Raw genomic sequence first — 24400 nt, forward strand, 5'->3', positions numbered from 1 at the left:
CTGTTCTCTCTCTCTCTCTCTCTCTCTATACTTGCTTTAATCTGTTCTCTCTTTCTCTGTACTTGCTCTAATCTGTTCTCTCCAGCTCTCTCTCTCTCTCTCTCTCTCTCTCTCTCCCCCTTTCTATTCCAGCCCCTGTGAGAAACGCTTCTCTACCACGGGGCCACCGAGTTACAATGAGTTCGACAGCCCTTTCTCCATAAAAACACACGTAAGACTGGAACCAGTCAAAGTCAGATTTTATTTGCTCAATTTGAAATTCCTGTACACGATTTTTGGGAGTAAATAACGGAAAAATACTGAAACGTAATAAATAGGAGAAGTCAACTCCGGGACCTTTTCTCAGGAAAGGTACAAAAAAGTATCAAATGTTGAAGTCCAGCTATGGAATCCCAACGTTTCTCGTCTCCATTTTCACATGGACGATGTTTCCTCGTTGGGCTCTGAAAGACAAAATGGCGTCCGGACAAAAATTCACATTTGTCAGAGTTTTGCAGCTTTCTTAAAGGGACAGCGTGCACTATATCACCGCTAGAAGTCGCCGTATTGTGTCGTGAAACCGAAAATGAATCTTGTGCCGGCCTTTTGGGGACGAGAGAAATAAAGAAGAAAAATAATAAGAAAGGAAAACAAGGAAAACAAATATAGAAAGAAAGAAACAGGAAAAACAGAAAAGAAAAAGGACAAAAGAAAGAAACAGAAGATAAAAAGAAGGAAAAGGGGAAAAGCAGGAATACAGAAAAAAAATGAAGAAAACTAAAATAATAATATTGTAAAAAAGGGAAAGAAACAGGAAAAGCAAAAAAGGAAAAAAAGAAAAAATCAGATTATATAAAAGAAAAAAAGGGAGGAAATGGGAAAACAGTAAGAAAAGATTAAATAGAAAATAAAAGAAAAAAGAAGATGAAAAATAGAAAAAAGAATCAGATTATAAAAAAGAAAAAAGAAAGAACAAGGGAAAACGGTAAGAAAAAACGAAATGGAAAATAAAAGAAAAAAAGAAGATTAAAAATAGAAAAATAGAAAGGAAAAAAAATTAAAACCAAAGAAGAAAAAAGAAAAAAGTGAAGGCAAAAAATAAAAGAGACATAGAATAAGGCAGAAAGAGAAAGTTAAAAAGAAATGAAAAGAAAACACAAGAAAATTGATGAGAAAGAAGGAATAAACCAGCAACTTTTTTATTTTTGGGGGAGCATCCTTAGCAGCAAGATGGCCGACAAATATGTCATCCTATTTCAAATAAATACACATTTCTTCACCAAAAAGTATTTCAAAAAATGTATATGATAGTTGGTGCATTTTTTTGGCTTATGATTCAAATCAATCTTGTTTTCTTTGAAAAGAACGATGCATTCGATGATACACACTGTCCCTTTAAAATATTGACAATCATTTTCATGACAAAAACAATGGAAATAAATGCAGTGGTTTTGTTGACGGATACAATCATTTGACAGAAAGTGCTTCCCAATCGAATGGCAACCCGGGCCACGGGTGGGCAGACTACGGTCCGCGGCCCACGTGCGGCCCCTTGGCTTTTTCGTCCGTCGAACCAAAACGGTTCAAATATAATCGTCGATAAAGTACAACTGATGAAAAAAAATTGCTCTTCGGGGGCCAACTTTGTCTCCATTGTCCCTTTTTGTGTCTAATACTACAAAAATACCACAAAACTAAATATCGATGGCAATGCTTAAAACAGGGACCTTAAGATAAAATTTAGCTTTTTTTTATGTCATGATTACTAATATGAATCACTTGTGCCCGCTCATTTGGCGCCAACTTTGGCGGGTTCTGATTGGCTCCCTCTCACTATTTGAACCCTGTCCCTGTCAACCCCCTGTTGTCAGTCTGTCTGCTAACCTCAGTGTATACTAGGCAAGCCTTTTTTGACCCTGACCCCCGCCTGTTTCGTTGTTTCCGGCTACAAATCGTTTTGATCCCGACTACGTCTACTCTCCTGTTCTGGCTTACAACTTGTCTCCCAGTCCCGGCTACCGACCAGTTTTCCGCCCCCTGACACCGCCGTCGCTCGCTACGGAAGATCCACTTCCGTGTTCGGTTCACAATCCGTGTACGAGATCGAACACCGGATGGTAGGCGTAGCCCTTCCTCTCTCTTTTAATAAAATTTGTGGTAAACGTTACGCAAGTGGGTCCTGACATTTTATTATCAAATAATTTTTTTTGAGGGAAATAGTCCAAAAATACTATTACAGTAATACTATAACACAAGAATACTACCATAAAAATATCATCATAAAAATAATAGAAAAATAGAACCACAGTATTATTACAAAAATGCGTATTAAATACAATATACTAATATAGAAATACAATAAAATACTACAACAATTATTTTTATGGAAATACTTTCAAAATACTTGAACAGAAATACTACAATAATAATCATAAAAAACTACAGACATCGTACAAGAGAAATAAGAGAAATATTAAGACAGAAATACAACCATAGTACTGCTAGAAAATACTACAGACATACGACAAAAACATTGTACTATGGAATTTCTACCCGAAAAAAAAAACAAATTTAAAATAAAATAGATTGTCATTAATGTCATTTTCTGCCACTAGGGGGCATTGATGCGACATGATGAATGTTGGCTTTCAATGGAAGATCATTTTTAGCCTTTTCGTTATCATCAAGATACAGTTAGTGCTTAAAAACCGGGATTTCACAATTGCTCTCATACAGGTCTTTCCAAAGTGGGGCCCGTGGGCACCAGGTGGCCCCCTAGAAACAGTCCATGTACTTTATTGTCGTCATGATTTGGAGAAGAAGTGAAAATTTCAGTCAAACGTCCATTGTGGTCCGGTTCCTTCTTCTGGGGTTTAGCTCTGTATCATATTCATGTCACCGAAGAGGTTTCAGGTCCGACCTACTGCTACGGCGACGCGACTCTCTTAAGCCACCCCTGCCGAGCCTGTATCTCACCAAGCCCGGATCTGTTATCTACAGCACGGAAGACCCGGGGCTACAATTCGTGGGCGCCCTCTACACTCGAAACGGTTGTATTTGAATCATCGCAGGGACCTGGCTCAACCTAAGAGTACCTGATTCTAATGTGTAGCTAGCCAGACCCTCTTTCAATTCCTTTCCTACACTGAAAGGAGATGCCCTAAGTCGTTTTGGGATACGACAATAAAGAGGAATCATCCATCCATCCATTATCTGCACCGCTTATCCTCAGTAGGGTCACGAGGGCGCTGGAGCCCATCCCAGCCATCTTCGGGCAGTGGGTGTAACAGAGTTGAAATTTGATTGTTTTGAATGTTTTTTTGAATTCTCAGAAAATCGGTGTTTTTGTTGTATTACTGTTAATATTCCGGTACCTCATTCAATTGTTAAGTCATGGGCGTCTGCGATTGTCTTTTTCGTTTGGCACTTTATGGGCTTCAGCGCTTGCCGTAGCTTCAGCGAATTTGCATGGCGCTGAAGGTAAGATGTGCCCAATATCAGTTGGATAAAAAATGCATATTTTGCTAGATATAGGAGCTGCTTTCGCAAATTATTTTTGTATATAAAGATATATAAGTTGTGCTAAATGATGTATATTAAAAAAAGCACTAAATAAGAAGTAAAGTAATACAGCTTGAAACGACGATGCAACGTGTTTTGATGCAAATACGCCACGAGGTGCGACCTGTTGAGTGATGACCCGTTTTTTGTATCTTTAATGTTTTAGATAATTGCAGTCGTGAACAGATGCCCCTGATTTTGGCATTGTTTTGTTTACTGAATGCAGGTACGTGGGAAAGTTATGTTCATTGTTATTATTGAAGTTTCACTATTAATGTGCTCGTATGTTGTCTGCTTGCCGTAGCTTCAGTGAATTCGCATGCGCTGAAGATAATTGCAGTCGTGAACAGATGCCCCTGATTTTTGTATTGTTTACCGAATGAAGGCAATAAACCGAGTGACTGTGAAACCTTGTGTCGTGCATGAAAGAGGGTCGCTACATGGGCAGGGGACACCCTGAACCGGTTGCCAGCCAATCGCAGGGAGAGAGCAATCATTCAACTGTAATTCTGTGTAATTTATAAAGCTTTAGTGGTTATTTTGTCACAGTCGTATACTCTCAGTCGGTTAGGACGTCATCTAGAGGTAAGTTTGCCCCTCGAGGTGTTTCTTACCTGTCCAGCTTCTGTAAACAGGTATTTCCAGCGCAGGGTGAGTGATCTCCACGAGCACCCTCAGACGAGCTCTCTCGCTTTCCGAGTTTCCTTTGGTCAAATGGACCCGGTTGATGTATAAGGCTCCGGAGTCCCGCTCTATTTCGTCCTCCTCTTCGCTGTCCGCCTCCGTATCCGTCGATTTGGTTTCCTCGTTGTTGTTGTTGTTTTCCCCGTCGATCTTCTCGTCGACGTACGCGATCTCTTCCCCGTCCGGGTACGCGGTAAGAGCTTCCCTTTCTGGAAACGGAAACGTGCAAATAAGAAATGAAAGAGCCACGACGGACGGCGGGATGCACTTGAGCGCATGGCGGCAGAGTTGAAACGAACAGAAGGAGAGAACCGCCGCTTTTTACCATGGCGATTCATGCCTGTGTGGTAGGCAAGGTTCTAAGCCCGATTTGGAATCCTATCCCTTTGAATGAAGATAGAAGACGGCGATGGGACGACACTGGCAGCCTTCAAGTATTTTGGGATTTGCAGCCAACATTTTTGACAAGTTATGTTAAGTAGGTACGAGTCATGTCAAAGAGACTCCATTTACTAAGTAAAGTAGTGTCACGATTGCCGATTGAGAGCACCTGCGACGGCTTAATGGGCGCCAACAGCCCGGACAGCTGATTGGCTGTCTCTTTTTAAACCCCCGGCTTCCAATAGGAAGCCGTCAGATCGTTATGCGAACTGTTGCTTTCAGCTCAGTAAGCCTTTTCGTCCGACTCCGTTTTTGCCCTGCTTTTTCCTGCCTGATCTTCGTTGCCAATCTGTTTCCGGACCTGACGACGCCCCGTTCTGCCTGCCTGTTACCTGACCTGTTTCGCCCCGTTACCTGCCTGCCTCCTGCTACCGACCTCGCTTACGAACTCGACACGCCTTTGATCTCCAGTCCCGGCCAACGACTCTGCCTGTTTCCGATCCTCCTCGCCAGACAGGGAAGTGCTTTAAAACACAAGGGAGATCTACGAAGACTCAAAGTGACCAAACTGCAACATTTTTCTCTGAAGGGACAGGTTGTCTCATAGGACCACTAGATGTCTCTGTATTGTGTCCGAAAGAGAATGCTAAAAAGCACGAGAAAGACTACAAACTACAGAGAGTCTGCAAAAATGAGATTACTTGTTCCCGGACGGTTCTTGGCGGCTTTCTGTCTGGGACCGGGCGCTTGCGTGGACCTTTCCAGGGCGCAGACGCTTTTCAGCTCCCTCTGTCCGTCGTCCCCGATCTCTTCCGTTTCATTGGACGAGAGGGGCGAGAGGGTGGCCCCGCCCGCCGTCCACTGCATCTTGGCCTTGGGATGGCCGCCCTTCAAGAGGAGAGAGAAGACGCCCACGCCTTCGCTGCTCCAACACACCGAAATGGACCGCGGGATGCTCGGAGCCGCTGGAAGGGAAAACAAAGAGGGGTGGAACAAAAAACACAAATTTAAAGGGACCGTGACCAGTGTTCCCTCTAAGTTGCAGGGAAAAAGAAGAAAAAGCTTGTGTTGCATTCAAATCATTTCCAATGATATCAAGTGAATCTTGTTGCCAACATTGTACTTCCACTAAAAATGTCATTAAGTAGAGTTCTGTATCGTGCAACCGACTCAATAATCCCCCAAAAATGTTAATAGTATGCGACAAAATACGTCAGGAAATAAAAATAAATGTGAATCTTGTGAAAGAATTGTAAGAACAAACGACGTTTGTTGGCCGTACAACCAATCGTACATGAGTCAATTCATTCAAAAGAGAAAAATCATTTTGCATTGCCGGAAACTCAGCAAAATGTTACGTGATGTCAAGTTTTGGACATGTTGGATAATAATTTAGTTGCCACACTTGGGATTGCCGTTGCTCACTGTTGTTTCAAGTGTTGCTCACTGACTTTGTGTCAACGCTCAGACCCCTGGAAAATGACAGGGAACATTGTTTACAAGTAAATCACAACGACCTAGCACTGGTGAGCTATTTTCAGAACAGGTACGCAGACGCATCAACTGTCCTCTAGGGGCACCGCGTCGGGAACCCCCGCTTTCGACAGGATCGACAACGAGGTCCTTTACAGAAGCTTTGGAAACGGTTTCGCAATCCCGCGTTATGTTGCCGAATAGTCGTGGCGAACCTCCTTATATAAAGGCAAACTCCGAAAGGAAAAGTCACTATTCGCGCTTACCGACGTCGACGTTTCTCCAAAGTCTTTCGATAGGTTCCTGCAGGGAGAGGTGCTCCACCCTGCACTTGATCCCCCCTCCTCGCCGTCCTTTCTCGGGCCGGCCGGCGGTCCTCAGAGTGGCCGCCGTCCTGTAGAGCCGGGGCCGGATTTCCACGGGGCCCCAAAGCTCGCCGCCGTCCATCACCTCGTCCTCGCTGTCGTCTCGCTCGCCCCTTTTCACTCTCAGCCAGGTGACGCTGACGTCGGCCGGGTAGAAGTCGGTGATCCGGCAACCCAGGGTCAGCGTCCGGTCGGACGCCGAGATGTCGGACGAGATGTCGGAGACGCAGGGCTGCTTGATGAAGCCTGCGAGCGGGAAAGCGGGATGACGGTTACGGCGCTCCCATCAGAGAACTTTTGCCTTGGTGGCCATATGTCAGGCTTCAAACCTAGAAATAAAGAACTCCAAATTGTTTCTAAGGATCAACAACCTGTAAAACACAATCGAGAAAAGGAACCAAACGTATCCTCTGTTTTATATTGCAGCAAATAAAAAAAATTGTCATGATTACCGATGTGAATCACTCATTTGGCTCCCTGTCACTATTTAAACCCAGTCCTGTCAATCCCCTGTTGTCAGTCCGTCTGCGAACCTCTGTTAGACAATGCAAGTCTTTTTCGACCCCGGCTCCCGCCTCTCCCATTTTTGCTCCTGTTTGTCTCCGGCTACGACCTGTTTTGATCCAGACCACATCTTCTCCCCCCTCCTGGCTTACGACCCATTTTTATCCCGACCACGTCTACTCTCCTGTCCTGGCTCGTTTCCGACCCCGACCACGTTTTTGCTCTCCCTGTCCCGGCTATCGACCTGTTGCTTTGTCCCAGACACCGCCATCGCTCGCTACGGAAGATCCACTTCCGTGTTACTGATGTGACTCAGCTGTTCCTGCTCATTTGGGGCCAACAGCCGCGGGTTCTGATTGGCTCCCTGTCAGTATTTGAACCCGGTCCTGTCAGTCGCCTGTTGTCAGTCCGTCTGCGAACCTCAGTTCACACTAGGCAAGCCTTTTTCAACCCTGACTCCCACCTGTCCCGTTTTTTGCTCTTGTCTGTCCCCCGGCTTTGACCCATTTTTGATCCTGACCACGTCTTCTCTTCCGTCCTGGCTTACGACTCGTTTCTGACCCCGACCACGTTTTTTATTTCCTGTCCTGGCAACTTTCCGTTTTTCTGTCCCTGACACCGCCATTGCTCGCCACGGAAGATCCACTTCCGTGTTCAGATCACAATCCGAGTGCGAGAACGTCTTGCTTCCCGCGTCCAGCGAACACCGAATCGTGGGGCGCAGCCCTTCCTCTTTCCTTCAATAAAACTTGTGGTAAACATTACGCGATTGGGTCTACCCTTTGTTCTGGACGTGACAAAAATGAAAAGTGACTGTTGCAAAAATAACGGCCCCTTTAGAATTTATACTTACAAGCTCTTTTGATGCCATCACAGTCACAAGACTTTTGGGTTGTGTCTCTAGACGTTTTCTAGAGACACATTCTATTCTATTCTATTCAGATGTCATCAGGGTGTTTTTGCAAAGACTACTTTTCAGTTTTTTCCTTGTAAATATATGGTAAAATGTCAAAATAATTTGGTTCCGGTTTCCGATTTTGTCTCACATGTTTCTTTGAAAACATTTTCTGTTTGATAGCCTTAAGTTTGAAGCCTAAAATGCCTAAAGGTTCTTGGGCGGTTCAAGGACCTCTGGTTTCTCTGGTGACGGGCTGTTTGAGGGCAATGTGATGGACGCTGACCCAGACCCGGGTTCCCCCCTGTTCCAGTTCCGTTCGGGGCAGTTTGCACTGACTGGAGGCGGAGAAGAAGCCCTCGGAGTCGGGACGAGGGGAGGTGGAGGCCTGCGAAGCCACCGGGCTCAGCTCTCCTCCCTGACAGAACCAGCGAAACGTGATCACGTCCGGATGGAAATGGGACGCTCGTACGGTCAAGCTGATGACATCTGGAAGACACGATCAAAAAAGGATATTTAAGACAGAGTTTTCCTGAAATGATTTAGCCTGGCATTCTTTGAACAGTCTTTAATGAATTCACCCTCCAGCCCTCGTAGCTCGCCTTTGTAGCATTTTCATTTGACGCGCAGGGTTTCGTAAAAAAGCGCTACCGTGCCGTGAAAACAGCTTCCCGTTGCGTCACCTTTTCACAGTGTTTGTTCCATGTGTGTTTTTAGTAATCTGGCTGTGCCTTTTGTCGATATGATTCTTTAAAAACAGCCACAGTGGCTTGGCAAATTAGGCAGACGCAGTTATTTGGGATTTCGGTGAAAAAATACTCCAATTTTCACTTGACCAGGAATGCAGTCTTCAATTAGAAAACTTCGGCAAAACATGGGAAAGGCAATGCCGGCTTATCCAATTTTGTTTTCATCCTGTCATAAAAATTCCAAACGATGGAGTTAGGTCTTATAGAAATGCTATAATCCTTATTTTGTCCATAAAATGCTTTTTATTTATGCCACGTCTACTCTCCTCTCCTGGCTTTCGACTCGTTGGCGATCCCGACCACGTTTTTGCTCTCCTGTCCCGGCTACTGACACGTTTTTTCCGTTCCAGACACTGCGTTCAGAGCAACCTGCTTCCCAAGCCCAGCGATCACCAGATCCTGTGTGCAACCCTTTCCTTTCTTCCAATAAAACTGAGAGAAACGTAACACAAGTGGGTCCTGTCTCCGTTCTGGTCCTGACGGAGGCAAGTTTTAAATACAAAACCTTTATATTTTATCTTAAACAAAATGGCCAAGGTCGTTTTTTACAAAATGAACTAAATTGTATTTTGTCTTCCAAATTTCGGAGATTGTTTATCAACAAATATACTCGATTTTTGGGCTCAAATCAACCCAGCTCCAATTTTGATTTGTCCGTTTAACAGAACAACATAGGTGTCAGGACCAGAACAGAGACAGGACCCACTTGCGTACGTTTCTCTCAGTTTAATTGGGAAGAAGGGAAAGGATAGTACACACGATCCGGTGATCGCTGGTCGCGCAGAGCAGGCCGCTCTGAACGCGGAATTGGTACTTTCGTGGCGAGCGGTGGCGGTGTCGGGAGCGAGAAAAACAGGTCAGTAGCCGGGACAGGGGAGCTAAAAACATGGTTGAGATCAGAAAATGGGTCGCAGCCGGGTAACAGACGGGAGCCAAAACAGGAGTGAGTCAGGGTCGAAAAGCTTGCCTAGCGTAAACCGAGGTTCGCAGACGGACCGACAACAGGTGACAGAAAGACGGGGGTTTAAATAGTGAAAGGGAGCCAATCAGAGTCCGAGGCAGTTGGCGCCAAAGGAGCTAGCACAGCTGATTCTCATGACACTGGGATCAATTACCTGAGTTGTCCGGTGTCTCTGCGAGCTGAATTTCGGAAACTTCTGGTGCAGCTGAAAAGGCAAAAAACAAAAAGGAAATCATTTTGATTGGATATCCTTGAGAATAAACGCAGGGTTCATACACATTTTTCAAGGCCAAATTTAAGCACTTTTAAAAGGACTTTCAAAGCCAATTTTCCAATTTCTCCAATTCCATTTAAAATAGAAATGGGTAAAACAGTAATATGTAGTTTATATTTTCAGATGCAGGACACTCTTCCTATTCAAATTTACCTCTAGGAAACACTACCTTCATTTTTTGCATGGCCCATAATTCCTTACTTCTCAAATGTCCAAAATCACATTCATAGCTCCCTCTTTAGGTGGAGCATACGCCTGTCCAGTAGGGGGGGGGGACACTTCATAGGACAATGCCATACAAATTAATCCCAGCTGCCGTTAATCACGAAAGTAAAAGAAATACAATGGCTGGCCACCAGGGAGCAGCGTCAGCGTCGTTTTTAAGCAGACTTGTTGCGAAACACAGCAACAATTCCGAACATTTACGAGCACTTCACCCAAAATTCGAGCACTTTTCGATCCTTGAAAACACAACCTTAAAATTCAAGCGTTTTCAATTAAAATTTTAATTAAAGAGGACTTGTTGGAAAACATGGCGACAATTCCGAGCATTTACAAGCACTTCACCCAAAATTCGAGCGTTTTCAATGATTTCAAGCACCCGTACGAACCCTGACATAACTGCATTTGCATTGGAATCCGAATCAACGGGACAGAAAAACGAATACAAAGTGCAAAAGTCCAAAATCACACTCATAGCTCCCTGTTTAGGTGGAGCATACGCCTGTCCAGTAGGGGGAGGACGAGGCTTCATAAGACAATGCCATACAAATTAATGCCAGCTGCCGTTAATCACGAAAATAAAAGAAATGCAATGGCAAGCCACAGGGGAGCAGCGTCCGCCCCTTTTTAAGACAGTTTGTGACAAAAGTTGGACCTTTTTCTCGGAGTTTTCCTGAGATTATTTAGCCTGGCATTCTTTGAACAGTCTTTAATAAATTCACCCTCCAGCCCTCGTAGCATTTTCATTTGACGCGCAGGGTCTCGTAAAAAAGCGCCGTGAAAACAGCTTCCAGTTGCTTCACCTTTTCACAGCGTTTGTTCCATAACGTTTAAGGATTTCAAGGACCTGGCAACAATTCCGAGCATTTCTGAGCACTTCACCCAAAATTCGAGCGTTTTCAATGATTTCAAGCACCCGTACGAACCCTGACATAACTGCATCGGAATCCGAATCAGCGGGACGGCAAAACGAATCCGAAACGCAAATAAAACTCCTCACATAGAACGGTGAACCTCTCCGACGCCCTCTCCATCACGATCTTGTCTTTTCCGGCGTAGGACACTTGGCATTTGAAGACCGCCCCCTTGTGGATGGAGATCTGCGGGATGAAGGTGAGGGAGGAGACCAGCTGCTGGACTCCGCTTCCGGTGGAGTGCAGAGGTCCCTGGCAATGCAACTTGTAGTAACCCATCTCTCCTCTAGGGGAAAGCAAAGGTCCTTTCTCCGGCGCTGGGGAGGTGAGAGTTAGGCCGTAGGGCAGATGGATGGTGGTTAGGGGGTTATACAGGCAGTTAAAGTTTGCTCCTGTGTCCGGACATTTTTGTTAGCGGGATGAAGGTGAATAGCGAGAGAGCACACGGAATGTCAATAACAGCAATACAAAAGGGAAGGAAAATGTGTCCAAAAGTTGGGGGGTATACAGTGGAACCTGGGTTTTCGAACGCGTCTCAGTTCGGACAAAAATGTCGAGAAATTCTTGCTTCGCTGTTCGGTCAAAAGAATCGGAGTTCGAACGCCGGTAGGGTGCCATGCTGAGCGGCGTACGGGTGTTTTAGCCCCTAATTATGCCCCCGAAGAAGGTCGGTGCAAGCGGGACGGGTGAAAAAAAAACAAGTTGTTCGTCCAACTATTGCCTTTAAGAAAGACATAATAGCTAAATATAATAATAATAATAATAATAATAATAATAATTTCCTTGTATTGTCATTCTGTGTAACAATGTACACAGAACGAAATGTCGATTGCACCTGACCCGTTGTAGCGAGCCGATGCAGCCGCAGCCAACAGAGGGCGCCGCCGACCACTTTTTAAGTCTTAGGAATGACTCGGCCGGGGCGCGAACCCGAACGTCCCAGTCTCAAAGCGGGCGCCTTACCATCTAGGCTACTGAGCTGGTATGAAAGGTGTACGGATTTCCGATCTTGCTAGTGAATACAGCGTGGCTAAATCTACTATCAGTACGATAGTAAAGAATAAGGAGGCTGCGAAATGGAGTGATGCGGCTAAGGAAGTTAGCGCTACAAGCGAGCAACTGCCGCAAGTTTTGGAAGAGGTTGAAAAACTTTTGAGGATTTTTCTCTCCCCACCGTCCACCACAAAGGTAAGAAATCCTATTCATAATCCTATTATTTATTTTTACACGTTCATGTTGGCGTAATCTTTCGTACGGAACGTACGATTAGCCTGTGTTAGCTTCATGTTTACGTTCATGGTAATCATTCAGGGTTAAAACGATTTTACATTACTTTTAATGGGAAAAACGATTTTGGTGATCGAACGAATCGGTTTTCGGACGGGGTTCTGGAGCGGATTATGGTCGAAAACCGAGGTTCCACTGTATATGCCAATAGGAATGAGTGAGCAATACTATCTGCTAGATTCAGTATACTGTAAAGGATTTTATACATTTGACTATAAAGGATTTTATACGATTGACTCATAATGCAATGAAGAGTTTTCAATGAGTGGGCTTTTGTTCAATGTGCAAGGTGAAGGATTTTTATATTTTATTTATTTGACTCAAATTACAAATTACAGTTATTGAATGCAAGATTTTTCACAGAGGAGGCTTAAGGTGGGGTCGCGCCGTCCCGAATGCGAATGTTTTGTTTAGTTCTGTTGATAAGTTTTTGACGCAGGTAGTAGGCCATGTTTGGAGTCCTGATGACGTGGAAGCGCGCGGGAATGTTTTGAATGGTCCAGACGAGGTGGCGACTAGGTGGAAGCCACGTGAGGAGTCAACCACGTGGGGAGTTCCTGGCCCACCCATGGGCGGTGGCCGACACCCCGACGTGTGAAAAGACAGAAGACGGAAGAAGAAAGAGAGAGACGAGAGATAGGAGATCATGAGAGGGAGGCTCGACGAAGACTAATTAGAGTAATTCGACAATAATTCGGCTAATTGGATGGAATTCACTTAGTTAAATACTTTAAGAAAATAAATCTGCCCCCGTGTGGAAATGCCGGCGGTCTTTTTTCATTTTCCCATTAAGAAACGAGCATGCATTGTTAGGAGAATAAAGTTTGTGTTTGGTTAATGGAGTCAAATAACTCATTCCAACAATTTGGTAAACCTTACATTTTTAATATAGTTTTTTTCCCTAACAAAGGTCAGGGCAGGCTGTTCGAAATGCATAATATTTTGTCTAGGGAAACAATTCCTTGGCACGCCCATGGGAGGAGCCAGCACACCACCTTGCAGGGAGACGTGGGCCAATAAGAGAAAGCCAAAGGACTCGAGAAGAAGAATTCCCACGGACGCCAACGTCACTACTTCTTCAGTCGTCTCCGATGAAATACACTTGAAAATGTCGGCTTTCCTGATCATTTTTCTCTCAAGAAACGAGCGCGCATAAATTGTTGGATGAATGTAGGTTGTTTGGTTAATGGAGTCAGATAACTCATTTGAACAATTTGGTAAACGCTACATTTTGATCATTAATTCCCAACAACTGGGATGAATTAAATTAGTACTCAGGACATTTTTTGATTGGCCAATGATAAATAGTCATAATTGACACGGAATACTTGCACTAATACACATTTTATGGTGCTCTGTTTAGGTGTATTATTCACCTGTCCTCATGGGGGCAAGCCGTAGGGGGCGATGAGGCTTTATAAGACAATGTCATACAAACTAATGCCAGCTACCGTTCATCACGAGATAAAAGAACTGCAAAACCAGAGTAAAGCTCCCAGAAATCAGGGTCGGCACTTTTTTCCAAAACAGATGACATTTTCAAGCATTTACGAGCACCTCATCCAAAATTCAAGCACCTATCAATCCCTAAAAACACAAAATTAAATAACGTTTAAGGATTTCAAGGACCTGGACTGACCCTGCGAGAGGTCCAACTCTTAGACAACCAGGTACGCTAGTTTGAGAACTTGTCTTACCAGTCGAGGCTTTTTATTTTGATTAGCAACTACGCAGTTAAACAATCGTGTCAGTCATCGAGGTATTTTGTTGATTTTAGAAAACATTTGTCCGAACGGATGACTAATTGTGTGGCTTCGCACAAAACAATAGTTTGAAACTCTTGCGAAACCCCAGAAGGGAATACAAACGGGCTGACGAATATTCTTGAAGCGTTTCATGGGACGATAACATACTGTTTTGCAATCAGGGTTGGGTAGGGTTACTTGAACTGGATTACTTTCAATGACTTTTGGATTACCCCAATACCAAATATGCTCATAAAAGACAAAAGAAACTAAATATGAATAAAATGACTCCATTTTGTGCAGGCTTGGAATACACAGAACGGCAAAAATGATGTCGACAAGCTGTTTGGATTGATTTTCATATTGTTTCTGTGGCATTTTATGTTCGTTTTGCCGGAGATCAAAGATATCAAAGCCAGGAGAGAAAGCTTACCACGTCTTGTGAGTCATCATTTTATTCCTATTAAGTTTCTTTTGTCTTTTATTAGCAGATTTGGTATTGGAGTCATCCAAAAGTCATTGAAAGTAATCCAGTTAAAGTAACCCTACCCAACCCTGGTTGGTGAACAGTGTTGGGCGCAAAAACTGGAAACAAAATACTTAGTTTGTAGGTAGTTCATTTAAAAAGTACTTCATTTACCACCTAGATTACTTAGTAACAAATTCCAGGGTTCGTACACCTTGTTTATAGCCAAGTTTACATTTTTTCCCCAGAAGAAATCCAGTGTGATCGTGAAAAAACAGGCAAAAAAATTGGGGGTAACATTTGGTTATGTTTTGGTCACTTTGAGTCTCCCTAGTTTGTATTCTTCCTTGTGCATTTAGCACTCGTTTTTGGTTGAAAAGCAGCCTACATAGATAGAATAGAATATGCCTTTATTGTCATTGTTACCAGGGTTGGGTAGGGTTACTTTAACGTGATTACTTTCAATGACTTTTGGATGACTCCAATAGCAAATATGCTAATAAAAAACAAAAGAAAGTCAATAGGAATAAAATTACTAACTTTTGTGCAGGCTTGGGGAGTAACGGAATACACGGAACGGCAAAAATGATGTCGGCAAGCTGTTTGGATTGATCTTCATTTTGTTTTTGTGACATTTGATGTTCGTTTCAAAGCCAGGAGAGAAAGCTTACCGCATGTTGTGAGTCATCATTTTATCCCTATTGACTTTCTTTTGTCTTTTCTTAGCATATTTAGTATTGGAGTCATCCAAAAGTCATTGAAAGTCATCCAGTTAAAGTAACCCTACCCAACCCTGTTTTGCAATGACGCGATATCAACGCGCAAAAGTGGTGTACCTGTGAGGGAGGTGTCTTGGATGGGGGTGTCGTTGAGGAACCAGGCGGTCTGGACCCGGTCCACCCTCCGGCCTTCGATACTCACGCTAACGCGGCCTTTTTGACCCACCACGATGTGAGGAGGGAGGATGATGCCTGATACTGTCAAAGACTTCTGCTTCTCTGATGAGAGAAAAACGTTTTGGGGACTTCAATGGAAAATAAAAGTCATGTATACATAATTCATAGTCAAGTCAAGTCATTTTTATTTGTTTGGCCCTTAATTACAAAGAGTCTCAAAGGGCTGTACAGGTTGTTACACAGACTATTTTTCAGACTATTATGACATCATCCCCTGATCTGGAACCAACATGAGGGCAAGGAAAAACTCAAAAACCTCAACATGAGGAAAATGAAGAAACCTTGAGAAGGGACCGCACATGTAGCATCCCCCTTTCAGGATATAGAGCAGGGGTCAGGAACCTTTTTGAGCCAAGGAGCCATAAAAGCAAAACGGGTTTCAAAAAGAAATTGAGAGAGCCACATCATATATATTCAGACAAAATTGAAAAAACTGCCAAACAGGCTCTCTAGACAAAAGCTAATTCTTCAGCACATTTGATTTCACTGTGTGTCATTTGATTATTTCATCAAATGTATGAAAAGGAAAATAATGCCAAATCCTGTGTCCCGAATCAATGTCAAAATGCCATTTCCACCTTGAGGTTGTTGAGGCCATTTTTTTTCATGAAATTTGTCCTTCGAAACAATGTGCATGCAAAGTTCTTTTGTAAAAATGTCACAAATGACTGCAAACAATAAGCATATCGTCATATTTACTCCACTTAGCGAGAGAGACTGCTCACCCAATCAAAGTCCTTTGCCAGCATTTTTATTTATCACTTTAAATGGTTTCTTATCAAACTTCTACATTAATCAGGATGAAATCACTTGAATTTGGAACGCCACATTGAGATGTGCAATAGTTACATTTTATTTCAGAGCCATATGTACTCATGAAAAGAGCCGTATATGGCTCCCGAGCCATAGCTTCCCTACCCCTGATATAGGGTGTCCCCAAACATGTGTACACATTTTAACATTATATACAGACTGAAGACATTGAACCGAGTGATGGCAGCCGGACTATATTTTGACATACGTGTCATCTTCCAGGTTTTCCCTGTATCATCAGAGCGGCAGCCTTTCCAGCAGCTCCGTGTTATTTCGCTCTTTTTGTGATTTATTGTTTTTAGTGTTTGCTTCTATCTTCCGTGTTTTTCATCCCATTTGACAACTACACTTTGGATGACTTTCTATGCTATCGTTATGAGTTTTAACGCACAAAAATGCGTTCATCCGTGCCGGCGTGATGAGGGGGCCTTATCGTGGATACAGAGTCAGAACTAAGGTGAAGGCTAAGCAGCTAGCGCCGCTATAAGTCTTCGGTACCGTCTGTAATCATGGTGAACTCTCTACCAAATAAGACCGACAGACTTGGCTGTGCTGGTGAAAAAAATCAAAGCGTACAGGGAGTGCCGTTTGCTGCGTTTTACAGAAACGTGGCTCACGTCTAGCATCCCGGACGCTAACGCTAACTGGAGCTACCCGGCTTCAGCGCTGTAAGGGCAGACAGATACACGAAAGCCTGCAGAAAGCGGAGAGGAGGCGGACTCGCTATCTACGTGAACACAAGGCGGTGTAACCCTGGGCACAAAGATTTCCATCGGCTGCAGGGACGTCCAACTTTTGGCCTAGCGTGTGACGTCATCCACTCCGCTGTGGCTAAACTACAACACAGCACCCCGAGGCCATCCTGTTCATAAACAACAAAAGGATACTGCTGGAAGTGTGAATTTCCCTACGGGGATGAATAAAGTATCTATCTATCTATCTGATACGTTTTTCATCATTTCAAATTGCGTATGCCGAATAAAAAACTGAGTACGGGGGAATTATGTTTTAAAAGGACCCATCTCATCTCGCCCTTTTCGGCTCTAATCCGGATCATCTTGTTTACTGGTAGCAGATGATAAGGTCATCGTATTTTGCGAATGAAGATGAAAGTTATTGCACTCGCTGTTATATATAATAAGCAACACTAAATTGACTGCATGTGTGAAAAACACTAAGAAAGAACCTATGGATTGAATAAATTTGTACAAAAATGATCTTTGTTTTTATTTTCAGGGTTCCTAAAGCTTAAGGCAAGGTCAAACGAAGACTTTTAAAGACTTTTTCAAATCAAATTTAAGACCGAGTCAACAACTAAATCTTCCTAATATGAATCTTATTCCTGTATTCCCATTTTTAAGACTTTTGAAAATTGGATTCAAGACATTTTAATGCCAATTAAGGCCTTATTTTTAGAATCATGAATTCAATACCTTTTAAGACTTTTCACAAACCCACAGGAACACTAATTATACACAAGAAAACATGGTCCGATAGATTGGATTGGGCTGCTTGGAGTGGTTGGAGGTCAAGAGCTGCAGTACCCAGTTAGGCCACTAGAGGCTTTTAGAGACCCCACCAAAGCGGATCAAACAGATGTTTATTAAGTTGTTGGTATTCATTGGGGGTGTCTTGGCACGAAACCTAGCTAGAGACACTTGTGGAAGCCTAAAGTACAACTGTGTGAATTGTCACAAAAATCGGTACAGCCGTTTCGGAGCCTATAAGTCACACACACGCACGACTTGTTACTTAAAAAGTAGTATGGATAGATTTAGATAGATATATCAATTTAGATTAGATGGTCTATCTTGCTGTGGGTTTGTAAGCTTTGTTGTGACTTAATAAGGAGAATAAGTGAAGCAATTGGCGGAATTCGACAGGTATGTTTTGAAGATAGAAAATGTATTTTACAATGCCACTGTATGAAAATGGAGTAGAAGTACAAAGAGAGTTTAGGAGGGAGTTTAACAAAGAACCACTAACATGGGTTACCGTTACTCAAATTACAGATAAGTTTGAAGCTGAATGGTGGACAACCCTGTCCTCAAGAGCCGCAAGTCCTGCAAGTTCTGGAGGTTCCTCTTCTCCAGTGATGCAAAATTTAAGCTTGTTAGCAACTGTGTGGGACGATGATAATGACCCAGGTGATGGGACATCCATAAGAAGCATTCCGGAAGACCACGTCCATTGACAAACCCCCACGAAAAATAATTCGCATCACGAAACAATGTTGGATTCCAAGTTTAGTCCATGCTCTCATGATTGCCACAAAGACTTTTCTAGACCTCTTTAAACTGCTTCCTGTTATATTTCTTCTTTTGTTGGACTTTTCCATGTGTATGGTCTTCACTTATTTTGGACATCCTGAATATATATAGTCCAAATGATTAAAATGGGGTGATTTTGTCCAGCATGGTCGCCGTGGCGGCCGGCTGGCCCCGCCCCCTGGGCACCAACTGAAGCAAATCGCCAAATTTGCGCGTTTGCTTCTTAAGGGGGGTTTTGGGTTTTGCGGTGGCTGGCTCATTGCATTTTCTGTCTGCATTTTCTGTTCTGTTTTGCTCCGTCCTGTTTTGTTTGAGTCGGAGGAAACCTGTGTTTGCATGTTTTGAGTAAAAGCCTGTTTTGTTAGTATTCCTAGTCTAAGTTTCTGATTGTCTGTAAGCCTTGTTTCGTTTTGTCCCATAAGTGTTGGACGACTTTTATTTTGCTAAATAAAAGTACGGATCGTTAACGCAAATGAGTTTTCCCTCCCTGCCTCCTGCCTCCGTTCTGGTCCGGTTCTCTTGACAGATTTAGTAACATTTTTCACATTAAATGCTATTTAAAGTCAACAAAAACATCCGTAAATTTTTCATTCGGAAAGAGGGAATTTATAACTTAAGGGTCTGTAGTGAATTAATGATCCCAAAGGTGAGAACCACCAGGAAAAGTATGTGTGTGTCTGTGTGCGGAGTCAAACTTTGGAACAATTTACAAGACGAGATTAATGTCCAACTATTCACTTGTTCAAATTTAAATACAAAAAAACATGACTGGCAGAATACAGAGATGAAGAAAATGGGTGATATGAGAGATTGGGAATAGTGCGTCTAGAACTATGGATAACTTTGTGATATTGTTGCTATTGTTATATCATAACTGTTATTATTAATATTATTACTATTGTTGTTATATCACTGGTGTATTTAATAGGGAAGATGAAGGGGTAGGGAATATATGCAGTTGCTTCTTACTGCCCCTTTTCGAACATATTTTGTAACTTTATTTTGTTGTTGAGGGATTGTTTTTGTTTGTTGTTGAGTTATTGTTTTTGTTCAGTTTTTTATTTTAATGTTCGAATAAAGTTTTCATTCATTCGTTCATTTATATATATATATATATATATATATATATATATATATATATATATACACGGTGGTTTCCTCACCGTCTCTTCGTCGCCAAGAGAAACCAAAACACAAGAGGAAGACCAGCACGAGGGAGATACACATCATGGCCACGGATGCCTTGGCGGATTTAGTGAGCACTGGCGCTTTATCTGCAGAAAAAACAAGAAATATGAAAAAATGAAATTCTACCAGGGCTTCTGGTTTCAACTGACAAACAAATGAAAGCTGATGTGTTGATACTACCCGCCCAATGTTCACATCTGATGAGTCGCGATGAAAGCGCTTTAGACGAAAGATTATCGGCGATGATTGTGAGGCACCTGTTGTTTTAGCAAAAGTCACCTCATTCCGGGTTGTACAAACTAACCGAAGCGGTGAACAATCGAAGCACGGGATCCGGAACTTGAGAGGGTAATTCAGGTTACGCGTCAAAGTCTCTTTGTTATTATTTTTTTCTTGTTAAATGACGAAAAAACGCTTGCGAGGGTCTGACACACTTCCTACGACCAGAAGTAAAGAGCAGGTGTTTTATTTACCGACAAAAGGCACCGACGAACAATAGTAGTCGTTTTGTATTGGGTCGAGGGTGTCATGGTTACTGATGCGGGCAGCCACGGACCCTGATTGGCTCTTGGACTCTTTTTAAACTCCCGTCTTCCTGAAAGAACCCGTCAGATCGTCTGCGAACCTATGCTCCCAGCTAGGCAAGCTTTTGTGACTCTTTGACACTATCCTGCCTTGTTTTCTGTCTGATACCTGTTGCGGACCTCTTTTCTAGACCCGTTTATGTTTTTGCTCCTCCGCTACTGTCATGATTACCGATTGAGAGCACCTGCGCCTGTTTAATTGGCGCCAACAGTCTGGACAGCTGATGGGCTGAAGCTCTCTTTTTAAACCCCTGGCTTCCAAGAGGAAGCCGTCAGATCGTTATGCGAACTGTTGCCACCAGCTCAGTAAGCCTTTTCGTCCGACTCTGCTTTTCTCTGCCTGATCTTCGTTGCCAACCTGTTTCCGGACCTGACTTTGCCCCGTTCTGCCTGCCTGTTACCCGACCTGTTTTGCCCTGTTACCTGCCTGCCTCCTGTTACCGACCTCGTTTCCGAACTTGACACCACCTTTGCTCTCCAGTCCTGGGCAACGACTTGTAAATCCCGCCTGTTTCCGACCCGATGTGCCACTTCCGCATCGCCCGCTCCTCATGTCCGTCACCCATTGGATCGTGGAAGCAAGCCCTCCTCTCCCTCTTTAGTAATAAATTGGGTCCTGTGTCCGTTTTTGGTCTGTGACAGCTCCGACCATGGACCTGTTTTTCTCACTGTCAACGACTACCCTCGCTCGACAAGGAAGTGCCACTTCTGCGTTCCTGCTATCTGCTACCCGTGACCGACGATCATCTAATTGTGGATGCAAGTCCTGTTCTCCTTCTGGTCTACTGTCACAGACCAGAAACGGACACGGGACCCAATAGCGCTCGTTTTCTCCGTTTTTATTAATAAAGAGGGACAGCAGGGCTTGCTTCCACGATCCGATGACTGACGGATAAGGGGAGCGGGCGATGAGGAAGTGGCACTTCCATGTCTAGCAAGGAGGATCGGAGACAGGCGGGAATTACAAGTCGTTGGCCGGGACTGGAGAGCAAAGGCGTTGTCAAGTTCGGAAACGAGGTCAGTAAAAGGAGGCAGGCAGAACGGGGCAAAGTCAGGTCCGGAAACGGCTTGGCAACGAAGATCAGGCAGAGAAAAGCAGGGCAGGAACAGAGTCGGACGAAAAGGCTTACTGAGCCGGTGGCAACAGTTTGCATAACGATCTGACGGCTTCCTCTTGGAAGCTGGAAGTTTAAAAAGAGAGCATCAGCCAATCAGGTGTCCAGGCTATTGGCGCCAATTAAACAGTCGCAGGTGCTCTCAATCAGTAATCATGACAAAAACTGAGTAAAACGAACGCAATTGGGTCCCGTCTCTGTTCCTGGTCTGTGACAGAGGGATGCATTTGCTACTGCAAGAGAAACAAATGTACTTAATCAAAGGACACTATAATTAATTATGATCCTGCAATTCGAAAGCAGCCGAGTAACGTAGTAACATACGGAATAGTAACAACTGGAAAAATGTTATTCATATTGCGTAACAGTACTCGTTACTTGCGTTCCTTTGTAATCCTGTCATGATTACTGATGCGGGGCACCTGTGCCGGCTCCTTTTGCGCCAATTGCCTCAGACTCTGATTGGCTCCCTGTCACTTTTTAAACCCCTGCCTTCTGTCACAGGTTGTCAGTCTGTCTGCGAACCTCAGCTTACGCTAGGCAAGCTTTTCAACCCTGACTCACTCCTGTTCTGTTTCCCGGCTCTGACCCTTGTTCTGATCTCGACCACGAGTCTTGCTCCACCGTCCGGGCTACTGACCTGTTTTTCCCGCTCCCGACACCGCCATCGCTCGCCACGGAAACACCACTTCTGCGTCTGAGCAACTTGCTCCCTGCGACCAGCGATCTACGGATTGTGTGTACTATCCCTTCCCTTCTTCCCAATAAATCCAAGAGAAACACACGCAAGTGGGTCCTGTCTCCGTTCTGGTCTTGACAAATCCGCAAGTCCCGACATTTTTCACAACACGGTACTGTTACCTATATAACATAGCTTCGTTGACTCATCGAATGGCAAAGGAATTGAAAGTCCGACAAGTCACCTCGCGGAGCCAGTTCTTCCAGGTAGGCCGACGCCCGGGCCGGCTGCTGGACTCCGGGCTGGTCCACCACGCAGCCCACCTCCCCTCCTATCCGCCGCTGCTCCCGGCTCAAAGTGAAATAGCGCGTGGTTCGGAACGTTCCGTCCGGGTTCTGCTCGGTACCAGGCGTGTCGGGGAGGATAGTGCCATTTTGCAACCAGGACACAGACATCTGCTCCGGGTAGAAGCTGTCCAAGTGGCAGGAGAGGGTGATGGGACCGTCGGCAGAAGGCGAAGGGATGGCTGAGACTCTGACGCTGGGGGAGTCTGGTTTGGGAAAAAAAAAGGAAATTATTATACGTGAGAAAATAATTAAATACGATATGTGAGATTTCACGTGTGGGTATCCAGGTTAATTATTGAAGGGAGATTAAAATAGACTCAGTCGACCACTCCAAAAATAATATTACAAGAAAATCCCATTGACCCAGCACTGATGAGCTATTTTCATAACAGGTACGCGGGCACTTCAGCTGTCCTTAGGGGGCACCCTGCTGCCCGCGAGCACCATGTTGAAAACCCCTGGTCTGGATAAGTGCTTATCATATTGGGATAGTGGGTGCCCGAAGGAAATTTAAAGGGACATTGTGTAAAAAAAAAGACATATTTCATTTAAAAAAGTGTATTGATTTGAATAGTTAGCAAACACACGTGAACTATCATATAAACATGTTGGTTGGCTCCCTTAACCACTTGGGTCATAGGGGCATCATTTCCTGTGGTGTGTCTTGGGCAAGTACAGCCTGGTGGCGCCCATCCCTCTCCATCCATCCATCCATCCATTCATTCATCCATCCATTGTCTTCCGCTTATCCGGGGTCGGGTCGCGGGGGCAGCAGACTTAAAAGGGATGCCCAGAACTCCCTATCCCCAGCCACTTCATCTTGCTCGTCCAATGGGATCCCTTGGTGTGCCCAGGCCATCCCAGGGACATAGTCTCTCCAGCGTGTCCTGGGTCGCCCTCGGGGTCTTTTGCTGGTGGGACGTGCCCAGAACACCTCTTGAGGGAGGCGTCCAGGAGGCATCCTTATCAGATGCCCGAGCCACCTCAACTGCCTCCTCTCAATGCGGAGGAGCAGTGGCTCTACACGGAGTCCCTCCCGGATGACCATTCAAGTGCTAGGCAAATATGCTAACTACTGCACTACGGAATACTACAAAACCAAATATCAAATTTAGTGGTCGAAAACAGGGAATATATTTTGCTTTCATTCTGAAAAAGAAAAACAAATATTATAGGAAGTCATGCTATAATACAAAAATACAACTACGGTAATATAACAATGGAAATACTACAGAATTACTGAGACAATACTATTCTGGAAATACTTAAAAAGCGCAGCACACATTTGCTGAACAGAGAGAAGCGTATAGGGCAGAGTCAGCCAAAATCACCCTTTCCTCATCCCGAGTCCTCACAAATAAAATGTGAAAATTTGGCTAACGTGACGGCACTCACAGGTGACGTTAAGGAGAAAACGAAGCTCTGTGTCGCCGCCCCGGTGGCTGACTTTGCAGCCGAAGGTGGTGTTGCGGTCCCATCCCGTCGGGTAGTAGGTGAGGTTGCTGGCGGCAAGGTAGAAACCCCCGAAGGTCTTCTCCCCGTCCAGTGGCCCGCTGCTGTGAATGACTTGTCCGTCTCTGGTCCAAGTGAAGGCCACCGGTGGGGGGTAGAAAGCCTCGGCCAGGCATTCCAGCTGGCCTTCTGCCCCCAGCGCCAGCCATCGCTGGGGGACGGACACCGACGGTGGGGCTTGGGACGGAAAAGTACACGGTCGGAAAACTGCGGTACAAGAACTATTCGTGACCCGGTTCGGTCAAGTCACGTTTATTCGTAAAAGCCTCAGTGTCTTGATTACTGATTCGGGGCACCTGCAGCTCTGGTCGCTGATTGGCTCCCTGCCACTTTTTAAACCCCCTGTCTCCCTGTTACCAGTGTCAGACTGTCCTGCGAACCTACGCTTGAAGCTAGGCAAGCTCTGTACCTTCCGACAATCTCCTGCCCTGTTTCCTCCTGCCTGATACCTGTTGCCGACCTGTTTCCGGACCCGT

At 44.4% G+C, this 24400-nt stretch overlaps 1 protein-coding gene across 2 annotated transcripts in view; it reads right to left on the minus strand.

The window, feature by feature from the left end:
- Positions 1-222: 222 nt before the first annotated feature.
- LOC148347900 (uncharacterized) overlaps positions 223-24400 on the minus strand; it is a 38051-nt gene continuing 13873 nt past the window's right edge. Inside the window, exons 6-16 of one of the 2 annotated variants that reach the window (XM_088324077.1) lie at positions 23808-24101; positions 22310-22615; positions 19663-19773; positions 15297-15458; positions 11049-11279; positions 9707-9757; positions 8077-8331; positions 6345-6689; positions 5307-5570; positions 4155-4433; positions 223-443 (exon numbers count right to left, since the gene is read on the minus strand). In XM_088324077.1, the coding sequence (XP_088180203.1) occupies positions 415-443; positions 4155-4433; positions 5307-5570; positions 6345-6689; positions 8077-8331; positions 9707-9757; positions 11049-11279; positions 15297-15458; positions 19663-19773; positions 22310-22615; positions 23808-24101 (2327 nt within the window). In that variant the 3' untranslated portion in view covers positions 223-414. Of the gene's footprint in view, positions 444-4154; positions 4434-5306; positions 5571-6344; positions 6690-8076; positions 8332-9706; positions 9758-11048; positions 11355-15296; positions 15459-19662; positions 19774-22309; positions 22616-23807; positions 24102-24400 lie in introns of both variants that reach the window. The other variant, XM_088324076.1, reaches the window with a different exon arrangement.

The sequence above is a fragment of the Urocampus carinirostris genome, chromosome 19, assembly GCF_059441175.1.
Source record: "Urocampus carinirostris isolate Australia breed hairy pipefish chromosome 19, RoL_Ucar_1.0, whole genome shotgun sequence".
In the NCBI taxonomy this organism is placed as follows: Eukaryota; Metazoa; Chordata; class Actinopteri; order Syngnathiformes; family Syngnathidae; genus Urocampus; species Urocampus carinirostris.